At 36.2% G+C, this 11,061-nt stretch overlaps 2 protein-coding genes across 3 annotated transcripts; both read left to right on the top strand.

Annotated features, from left to right (window-relative positions):
* Positions 1 to 426: 426 nt before the first annotated feature.
* On the top strand, positions 427 to 5,053 carry LOC110890896. 2 transcript variants are annotated; one of them, XM_022138543.2, is made up of 7 exons: positions 427 to 775; positions 2,544 to 2,714; positions 2,824 to 2,964; positions 3,581 to 3,685; positions 3,878 to 4,042; positions 4,145 to 4,371; positions 4,742 to 5,053. In XM_022138543.2, exons 1-7 carry the CDS (start codon positions 581 to 583, stop codon positions 4,764 to 4,766), a joined length of 1,029 nt encoding a protein of 342 aa, XP_021994235.1. In that variant the 5' UTR covers positions 427 to 580; the 3' UTR covers positions 4,767 to 5,053. The 2 variants fall into 2 exon arrangements, with proteins under 2 accessions (XP_021994235.1, XP_021994234.1); XM_022138542.2 differs by having other exon boundaries at positions 429 to 775; positions 2,821 to 2,964.
* Positions 5,054 to 7,925: 2,872 nt separating this feature from the next.
* Positions 7,926 to 10,315, top strand: LOC110890897. The gene is made up of 3 exons (XM_022138544.2): positions 7,926 to 8,272; positions 8,829 to 8,920; positions 9,003 to 10,315. The coding sequence occupies exon 3, from the start codon at positions 9,208 to 9,210 to the stop codon at positions 10,171 to 10,173; it is 966 nt and encodes a 321-aa protein (XP_021994236.1). The 5' UTR covers positions 7,926 to 8,272; positions 8,829 to 8,920; positions 9,003 to 9,207; the 3' UTR covers positions 10,174 to 10,315.
* The last annotated feature ends 746 nt before the right edge of the window (positions 10,316 to 11,061 follow it).

Here is an 11,061-nt window from a genome sequence, read left to right as displayed (position 1 = left end):
ATTTTTTGGAATTGGATCAAAATGGCAATTGAAAACATTTAAAATGAAAATCCTCAAAATACCCCTGGTTAAAGATGGAGTTTTTGGATGGAGTTAGTGTATGTGATCAAAATGACAATAAAAAGGAAAAGTCAGGAACCCAGATGCAAAAAAAAACTATTTGGACTAAAATGGCAAATTTGGACAAAACTCAGGAACAAAAATTGGCAATTTACTCTTGTGTTTATGTAATACTTTTACACTGTAACATAACAGAATTAACCGACCACGTTAAATTTTGGCAACAAAACAAAAAAATAAAATAAAAAACAAAATCACAACTTTTGACCAAAACTCCAATAAGTATATACTGTAGGGGCTTTTCTTTATTTTAACATTTATGAAATAAATAACCCATACAACCGCTCTTCTCTTCTCTTAAAAATAATAAAACACAATTGATAATAAATGCCACATTTGGAGAGTTGGTTACACGGACGTGATCGTGTGTTTTCCATGATCTGAAAACCTTTCAATCTCGGATTACCGTTCTGGTTTCCACCGAATTATCACGTTACCTCCGAATAACCTATTGACAAATATGGCTTATCGTAGACGACAGGGACTTTCTAGGTCTTCTACGTTCAATGAAGGTATTCGATGTCTCCCCGAAAAGGATGACGATAAGGCGGCCACCACGTCTTCAGCCGCTCTGCCGCACATATCCTCCGATTCTAGGCTTAACAGCTTTCGCTCCGGTGGTGCCTTTCATTCGTCTTTTAAATACCGATCCAAGGTCTGCCCGTTACACGTTAATTTTTTATTAGTTTGTAAGGATTTGCTAATTTAGGCATGTTTAGTATGTATGATTTGTGAATATGAACGTGCGTTTATTCGCATTAAACCAAGGCATAATTAGATTTAGATGATAATGTTGTTGTTAAGGACATTCTCGTTGTTTCCACGATCAAAAGGTTAAGAGTTCAAATCCTGTAGTTAGTTGGTGGTGGAAAGTGGTTCATGTTAATGTGCGCTTTGGTACCTAACAGGCCCGGCTTAACCGTTTTGGTGGCCCAAAGCAAAATAAAAATTTGAGGCCCCTACGTCTTTAAAGAATGAATATTATAAATCAATAATTTCAAGATTATTTAACAAATTATTTAATAAACCACGAATAGTAAGGTTCTTATTTAATGTGGTGAATTTCACCATTATTGAAAATAGAGCTGAAGTTTGTTCTGCATGTGTGATTCCGACCATGAAAAAAAGAAAAGAAAATGATAAAAAAAAACAAACAGTAAGTAAGTATCAAGCAACTTTGTGAGCTTGAAATAATAAAAAATATCAAAAACAAAAAAGCAACTAAGCCAGACTGGAACTTTCATTTATTTACATTTCACAAGTGAGTTTACCACCAGACCAATATACACTTTTTATTTATAAAGGCATTATCTATACATATAACGTTTGTTTCTTAAAATGGAGGCCCACTAAAACTGGAGGCCCAAAGCCTCTGCTTTAGTTCAATGGCACTTGGGCCGGCTCTGGTACCTAAACCCAATGGCGTGAAGCCAATATATCTTGAATATACAAGGTAGAGGGGTCAGTGGAGCGTTTTAAGGCGCGTCTTGTAGCCTGTGGGTTTGCGCAACAGCCGGGTCTAGATACGAGAACTAACCACGCACTAGTGTTCTTTTAGCCCTCGCAGCGAACAAAGGTTGGCCACTCTTTCAAATGGACGTGAACAACGCCTTTCTAAACGAGTAAACGCTACTCATGGTGTAGGAAAGTACATGGCGTGGGGCTGATTACTCGAATGACCTACTCGTATGTGAACGGATGGGAATGCGAAAGAAGGGTGAAAAAACGATTCATAACTTATAAAATAATCAGCATAAAACCTTTTTTATTAATTTAGTCTTATTTACTCTGATCGAACTTAATTAGGGGTTACTAAAATAACCTAAAAATAAAGGATCAATCGTAATGTAGAGGAAAACTTTTCATACATTAATAAATTTCCTCCCATTGGAGTTTCTCTAGCACTTTTATCACTTCCGTTCCGTATATGTACTTCGAGATGTAGGTCAGAATGCGGATGAGACAAGGCGGCGCTATTGTGTGATAAGAAATCGGCTTATCCAACTTGTAGAAAACCCAACTTTTCATGCATGTGAAGTGTATATGTGAGAAAGTTTTAAAGGGTCAAGTCAACCTCAAGTATGTGAACACTAATGATCAACTTGTGCACATTCTCACCAAAGGAACATGATGATAGAATTTATGAGCAAGCTGGGAATGCAACAAGTTGGTGTCAATGATGACGAACCTAGTGTGACGTGGATATAGGCGATCCTTGAGATTGTCTTTGTGGTCCATGATTTATTTTGTTTCCTGCATATTTACTTCTGATATCAGTTTCTTTGTTTGGTTGGCTCTTTATTTATGTACTGCAATCAATGCACAATCAGTTTGTTTGTGTTAGTTAAGCTTCTAGCTTTGTTGATTGTGTGTCACCCCTGCAAGTTTAATATAATACTTATGATGTGATACCTGAAAAACAGGGTTCTGTTACATCTGATTTTGCTTCCGTGAAGAGTTCGAACGAACGAGGGGGATTTTGGGGCGTTTTGGCAAGAAAAGCTAAAGCCATTCTCGAAGATGATATTCCTCAACAATCAAATGCTCCTGGCAGTGTAAAGCAAGAACCGATTAGTTTCTCAACAAGCAACCAGGTGATTATAAATTATTTGATTGATTGATTGATTGATACCACTTTGTTATTATACATATTTCATATTACATACACTAGCCACTTATAAGTGCTTTGAAACTCCATAGAAGCGTGCTGGCATTCAGATTCAGAATCAAAATAAATCCTTTGAGGATTTAAAGAAAATGGACAGTCCCGCGATAAGGATAGGATCGGACAGGATGACACCCTCGCTTAATCAAATTGGTTACACCATTGGCAATTCTCTGGAGGTAAATGTTGTCTATTGATGTTCATGGTTTGTTACCAATAAACTTAAAATACAAGTTATTGTAATATTTTTAAACCCTAAGACCCATCTGCTTAACATTTTACTAATAAAAGAAACTCATGTTTTAGTTAGCTAACTGGTCGCCAATGAGCTTGTGGTGGAGTGGTAGGGAAGAGACTTGGGTTTCTAAGAGATCCAAGTTCAATTCCAGCTTCTCCCCATTAGTTTTTAGCGGCACCTGGTGATGATGGGAGACTAGGTGAGTAGGCAGCGATTGCTAGCTCGATCCTTGAACTGCATGGGTTTTACCTCACCGCACTGTCGTGCGGGCTTCTGCCCTAGGTGAGGGTTTTCCCCGGCTCGGAGACGAGTGTATCCCGATGTGATGAATTTCGCCAGTAGCCCATTTGGAGGATTCGTTGGCCGTACAAAGGACTGATAACCGCTATCCTACCGCGATTAACTGCATAAACAACATGAATAATTGTACTACGGCTTTGAGTTACACAAAAATAAAGAAAACTGCATGTTGAAGATGAAGATGTTCTTCTTTAAATCATAAATATTTGCCATGGGGACATCGCTGAATATTTTTTTCTTACATAAATAAACTGCAGATGAGAAAACCAGAATTGAAGAATGAGGAAAAGAATCAGGATCCTAAAGTGCAATCTACTCAACCACAGAAGGACCAAGAAACTCTACTTCAGGCTTCTCGCGACGTAAGGTGGCAAATGTGTGAATGTTTACATATGAACCGATCTGGAAATCAGCTTCATAATTAAGAACCTTCTTAAAAACAAAGGGAAAGTTTTAGATGATATGTTTGCACTTGTCTTAAAATGATGTTGGGTCTTTTGTGAAAATAGCATAGCGAATGCAATCATGCTTGCTGATCCAGTTTTGGTTTATAGGTGGCGATTGCAACAGCTGCTAAGGTGAAACAACTTTTGCGGGAGCTGAAAACCGTGAAGGCAGAATTAGCATCCGCAAAAGAAAGGTGTTGTCGGCTAGAAGAAGAAAATAAATTGCTTCTAGGTGCTCGTGAAAAAGGAGACCACCCTGCAGATGATGACATGGTATTATATTATATATTATACGTGAACTAAAAAATGACCTCTTTAAACTAAAACCCATTTTGACCCGTTACCTATCGTGGTTGACATGCCCATTTTGATCAGATTCGGGTTCAGCTAGAGACACTATTGGCTGAAAAGGGGCGTTTGGCACATGAGAATTCAGCGCATGCACTTGAGAACAGGTACTTGAGGGAAATAGTTGATTTCCACCAGCTAACCATGCAAGATTTGATGTATGCGGATGAAGAGGGCGTTATAGAGGTCATACTACCCGCAACACCAGAAGCCTACCAAAATATGGTGGCAGGCCCATTCTTTGATGCTAGCAGGTCAGTCCAGGAGTGCTAAATGGGTGATGTTGACGGGTTGAAGCCCAACCCGACAATCATGCTACACACGTGAACTCGAGCATGATCCATTTAACATGGAAAAATAGGATTTTATTTTAACTATTGCATACTAGTACTCTAAATTACATATTTATTGCAAAAAAATTTTAAGTGTCTATATATATTTACCCGATACGAACGTGTTTGAGGGATCAACCCAAAACTTAACACAAACCCGTTTAGACCAAATCCCCAAACCTGGGTAGCTAGTTAGATTCAGTAAAACAAAATCTTGCTCTTCTGTATTGCATAAACATGAATATTGATTTTTTTTTTCTTCAGGTAATTTTTGTTTTGTTTTTTCATATAGGTATGCTGATGATGATGAAGAATAACATAACGCATCTTCATGGTTTCTTTTTGCGTCTTCTTCGTCTTAAATCTTGAGTGAAAGTTGGTTACTAATTACCACCATAAGAGGCCACATTTAGCACTTACTAAAACACCATTGTGAAAGGTTGTTAATCATCATCATCACTTTTTCAAGTGTATAGCTGCTGGTGGATACCATTGATACAACTTACATTTGGTGGTTGTAACACATTACAAGTATATGTATGACCTTGCAGCATGTAGCATCAAACGACCAAATATAATAACACGCATTGATGATTTTTGAAAATTTTAGGTGAACAGTTTTTAATAGTTTCAAAATCTATACCAAAATCAAACCGTTGATAATTGAAACCAAAATGAACCGGCACAACAACGCTTTATGAATTTCAACTTAATTACATAAACTCAAATCAAATCATCTAATAAATGGGATGGGAAACCTACTCAGAGGTCTTGTTTTACTAATCCATGAGAATTAGATAATTACACATATTTTATGTCATATAATAATTAATTAATACAGAGCAATCTTGAAAAATGAACGTAAGCAACCAAGCACAATCTCAAATCTTTGAAGATTGATCCTCGATTTGACGTAAGAAAAGATGACAACTTTATGCTAAGAAGCTGATGCTCCAAAGCTCTTGAACTTCATATTCTTGACCTCCAAGTACATAGTCGTGTACTTGTTTTATGCTCAAAAAGAATCACACACACACACACACCTATACGTGATTTGGAATTGTGAGGGTGTGTAGTCATGTTATCTCAAATTGCTAGAGCATCACACAACTATGATTAATTACAACTTGTGTACTTTTGTTCTTATATATCTTTATTCTCTAGAGTTTGTGCGCCTAATGACTTTGAAGAGCGCATGTACTCTCACTTATGGTAGGGCTGTAACTGAATCAAACGGACACGACATGTTCGTGTTTGTTCGTTAAGGAAATTAACATGTTCGCGAACTATGCACGAACGCATACCGAACATAAGTTTATGTTCGTGTTCGTTCGTTATAAGAAAATGGTTGTTCGCGAACAGTTCGTGAACATTGGTCTCGAACACAAACGAACGTAAACGGACATTTAACTTAAGAATAGAAAATTAAAACATTGTTAACCTTAAACATTGGAGATAAGAAGTTATATACAGTCATTAAATAATAAATTAAAACACAAGAAGTCTACTACAACCACCAAACGATGAATCAAGTTTAACTAATTTAGACATAATTATATAAAGTTTTAACTAACTTAGCCATACTTATCCCATAAAATGTCTTGAATGTCCAACTTTTAGCTAACTTAGAATCATGTTTAATAAACAAGAATCCTGTGGTAGTCCAGTTGGTTTCGCGCTTCCTTATTAATAAACAGGTCTTCGGTTCGAGACCTGTTATCCATCTTTTTTTCATATTTCTTTGGCATCATTAATCCAAGGTTGGCACCTCAAGCCCATTCATACCCATGTTTATTGTGCGTGAAGGTGAGCAAATTTACATAAACATGAATTGTAGTACAGCATCTCAGATTTTATAAAAAATCTTGCAGAATTAAGAAAGCCCTTTCAAAATCTACTTAAAAAAGATAAAATATTTACTTTTGATAAAAATCTAGAAAACCAAGTTAAAAAGATTAAGGAATATTGTAAAAACCTACCAAAATTACAACTTTCTAAAAAAATATAATCTTATTTTAGAAACAGATGCCTCAGAATGCTATTGGAGTGAGGTACTTAAGAAAATAGATTATAATTTTGAAAATGAAAAAATAGGAGAAAGTATTTGTAGATATTGTTCGGGTACTTTTAGTGATACTGAAACAAGATATCATATAAATAAAAAAGAATTATTAGCTGTTATTAAAAGTTGTCAAAAGCTTTATTATTTTTTATTACAAAATAAATTATTATTATTATTATTATTATTATTATTAATGTATTGTTTTAATAAATTAGACTGTGTCATTATTATAAACATTAACTTTTGTTACTAGATTTATGAACCAAGAACATTAAATCCCAATTGTTTAGAAGCACAATTGTCTTTTTGTGTACTTGATTAATGACTTGGTCCAAACCAATAAACAAACATAATGGATTAATGAATAGGGCCCAATTTTTTTTTATCTCGCACAGGGCCAAAAAAAATTTGTGACTTTCGGAGACGGCCCTGATCGTATACAATTTCTAATATACTGTTACAACATGCATATTTTTATGTGCGGTTCGGAAAAGGTTTACTTAATCGGGTTAAATATAGCTGATTTTTTTTACCGTGACGAATCGAACAATCTTGTTCAAACTACATCGGTACCAATGTCATATTCATTTTTACGCTTTTCTCAACATGGAGGTATAAAATTGAATGAAAATAGACTTGTTGTATTCACAGCTATACGCTATAACAAGTGTCGGTGACCAAACCAATGCCGCACAAACAACATCAGTACCAGTATCGGTGTTTGTCTCTCTGGTTTTCAATCGATATAAAACACGTATCGATAACCATTTTATTATATATATTTTGATTGTTATACAAACTACATACATACACTTTACCGAGCCAATAGCAAGCAAAACCATTAAACCACGCTAGTTAAACATTAAAAGAAGATTAAATGCCATTTTAGTCCTTGCGGTTTGGGGTATTTTGCCAGTTTAGTACAAATGTTTCATTTTTCGTATGTGGGTCCAAAAAGGTTTCACCGTTGCCATTTTAGTCCACTGAGTTAACTTCATTCATTTTTTCTATTAACGAGAAGGGCAATTCTGTCATTTTATATGGCCGCATTACTCTTCTAGTTAACAGAATTACATATAAAATGATTGAATCGCCTTTCTCGTTAACAGAAAAAATAGATGAAGTTAACCAAGTGGTCTAAAATTACAACGGTGAAACATTTTTGGACCCACAAACAAAAAATAAAACCTTTGGACTAAACTATAAAAATGACCCAAAACTAGAGGAACTAAAATGACATTTGAAAAATGATGAAAAACTATAGGGACTAAAATCACATTTAACTGTTAAAAGAAAAATAGAAATACAGATTATTGGCTGTGTTGACCCCGGCAACAACAGTTGTCACCTTTCTTTGTTGTACACATCTGTCTATATATGAAATGAAAGAAAGAAAGACGAGGGCATTTACGTCAACTTCTTCCATTTGGTTTCACTCTGCAACTCCCCACATATACATATATATCACCTGTATCTATACCTCTCTCCTCTGTCTCCACACACACACACACACACACACACACTTATATTTTCTTCACCAACTCCTCTCAACTTTCATCTCTCCTGACCTGATTCATTTCATCATTTATAACAAGATTCAACTGCAATACATCTGTTACTGTTCCGTTTATCTTCAAATTTCGTTGAATTTTTCAACTTCATTCTTTGAATATATTTTGAAATTCTTCGCGGTAGAAGTTCGCGTTGATTCCAAGAGCACGAGAAACGATTATTGCATCAGTTTTACGATCTCCGGAGCTAGTAAGTTCATACAATTTCATACGCTAGTTACGGTATATTAATTCTAGCCGTTTTGAAAATGCAGATGAATTTGCTAGGGTTTTGAAGGTCTAATCGTTAGAATTTTGTGTTCTTGAGTTAAATATCACGTCAATTAGTGTTGTAGTGTGTTGAATTCACAATTTGTTGCTGTTTCTGTTGATGAACTCGAGTGTTGTTGAATTCGATGAATGCTTAGGGTTTCTTTGATTATAGATCAGCTTAAACAGCTATTTAGATTGTTCACGTCATGAGATTTGCCGTATAGAATTCAGATTGTTTAAAAAATTAGAAGTTGTAGAATTCGATATTTTTGCAGTAAATTGTTACTTGAGAAAGAAGTTTTCGAATAATGTTATGTGGATAAGTGTGGTAATGTGAATAGATTCACAGTTTGTTGACGTTTTCTGTTGATGAACTCGAGTGTTGTTGTTGAATGTTTAGGTTCCTTTGATTATAGATCGGCTTGAACAGCTTCTTCGTATGTTCATGTCATGAGATTTGATTTATAGAATTCACATTGTTTTGAAAATTGTAGGTTACAGAATTGGGGATTTTTGGCGGTAACTTGTTCGTTGAGAAAGAAGTTATCGAAGAATGGTGTTCTTGAGTAAAACATTATGTCAATAGGTGTGGTAATGTGAATAAATTCACAATTTGTTGCTGTTTTCTGTTGATTAACTCGAGTGTTGTTGATGAATTTTGATTATAGGTCTGGTTGAAGTGTTGAACAGCCACTTAGATTGTTCATGTCATGAGATTTGCCGTTTACAATTCACATTGTTTTGAAAATTAGAAGCTGCGGAATTGGGGGCTTTTGGCACTGAATTATTACTTGAAAAAGAGGATAACAAAGAACCGTGTTGTTGCCATTGAGACTGTTTACATTGTGCTGAATTTCACTAATTGGATTTTGGATGCATCTGATGAGGCTTCAGTTTCAAAGTATAGTGAAGCATGTTCTGTTAATTTGGTTATTCTGGTGGCCTATAATTGAATCACAAATATCTAATCCTCAATCAAAGCCTGCTAGGGCTCTTGATGCAACTTTACAAGACTATGCTTATCGCGCATTTGTTCATCATCCACGTACAGGCATTCCCTATGATGGTACTGTCCCTTCTTATTTGACCGGGATTGAGATATCTGCAATGAGGCTCAGAAGTGGTAGTTTATTTCATAGAGGTGTTGAACCATTTAAGGAGTTCAAAATTCCGGTTGGTTTGCAAGTGCAACCGTATGTGGAGAGACTCGTTCTGGTGTATCAAAATTTAGGAAATTGGTCCACAACATATTACTCTTTACCTGGTTACGTTTATCTAGCTCCGGTATTAGGTCTTCTTGCGTACAACGGTTCAGATTTATCCGCTCGTAATCTACCGGAACTCGACTTGTGGGCTTCTCATGAAGCCATTACGATCGACTTTGGACGAATAAGCTCGATACCCATCGGTTCGGTTGCAAAGTGTGCTTGGTTTGATCTACATGGTCAGGTGAATTTAACCAATTTGGAATCCGGGAATGCGTGTTTGGCGACCGAACAGGGGCATTTCTCGATTGTCACTGAATCAGCTGACACTCCTGAACCAGAACCAGAACCGCCTGCACCACCAGAAGCTCCTGCACCTAGTAGTAGAACGAACGACGACTCTAAGAAGTGGCGCTTTGTTGGGTTAGTATCTGGAGGTATCGTGTTGTTTGTGTTGTTGGTGTTGCTGATATTGTGCGCGTGGAGGTATAGAAGGAGAAAAAGAATGCGTGAACTGGAACGAGCTGCAGATGCTGGTGAAGCGTTGAGGATGAGACGAGTTGGGAACATGACAGCTCCTTTTGCAATGGATACAAGAACGATGCCAAATCTTGAAGACATCTTAGCTACTTGATATTGTTTATATGTTTACTAATACCCGTGTTCATATAGGTCCGTGGTCATTCGTTGTGTGCATCTTGTAAGCTGTGTTGATAAAGGATAAACTTCTTTTATGGGAACTGAATAAGTGAATATAATCTGATATTAATTGTGTAGGTTCTTGTATCCTTTTGATGTTAAATTAGACATATGGTTTTCTTTTCTAGCTTTAGTTTCCTCATCACTTGTGCATAGTTCCACTTGTTTATAGGGTTCGCGTCTATTTTCACGTAATATCATACCCGATCCAAAACCCCCAAAAAAGCTATCGAATACGATGTATATGCCTACGACAAGTGTATGATAATGACACCAGCCCGTATCAAAATCTACAGATATGTCTTGAATGCTTGGTCCTGAGGATATTTAATATTTAATACAGTCATAAATACATGCAAGGCAACACAGATCGTTGACCAGTTGACCACTAAGCAGTCATCTTTGACTCATCAATGTGGGTATGCCTTGATATCAAGGCTACACATCAACTAATAGCCCAAAGAATGCTTCCTGTAAAAAAGGAAACTAAAAAAAGAAAAATCAGGTCAGAACTTTTTCTAGGAGCATCGTACTACAACATTTTAATGATGTTTGAACAAATCACTATGACATTATTGCTCTAATTTTAAGCAATAGCCACCTTCATATAATGCTAATGAACCACTATGCAGTTAATATCCCGATATATCAACCGATATATCAGTGATATATTGGTTATCGGTCCTCTGCCGAGATAGCGGTACACAATATTGGTCAGAATATCGGTACCGATAATATTGTCAGATATTTGACCGATATAGGACCGATATAGGACCGATAGTCCGATATTTGATTGATAAATCACCGATTTTCCCGATATCAG

Source organism: Helianthus annuus, chromosome 11, assembly GCF_002127325.2.
Source record: "Helianthus annuus cultivar XRQ/B chromosome 11, HanXRQr2.0-SUNRISE, whole genome shotgun sequence".
NCBI classification, from domain to species: Eukaryota; Viridiplantae; Streptophyta; class Magnoliopsida; order Asterales; family Asteraceae; genus Helianthus; species Helianthus annuus.
The sequence above is the reverse complement of the archived record's forward strand: the minus strand, read 5'-3'. Positions and strand labels throughout refer to the sequence as shown.

Coding starts and splice junctions, on each gene's coding strand:
- LOC110890897 (XM_022138544.2), top strand. CDS start 9,208: ATGCATCTGATGAGGCTTCAGTTTCAAAGTATAGTGAAGCATGTTCTG.
- LOC110890896 (XM_022138542.2), top strand. CDS start 581: ATGGCTTATCGTAGACGACAGGGACTTTCTAGGTCTTCTACGTTCAAT. Junction 2,965..3,580: donor CCATTGGCAATTCTCTGGAG/GTAAATGTTGTC, acceptor AATAAACTGCAG/ATGAGAAAACCAGAATTGAA. Junction 3,686..3,877: donor TACTTCAGGCTTCTCGCGAC/GTAAGGTGGCAA, acceptor TTTGGTTTATAG/GTGGCGATTGCAACAGCTGC.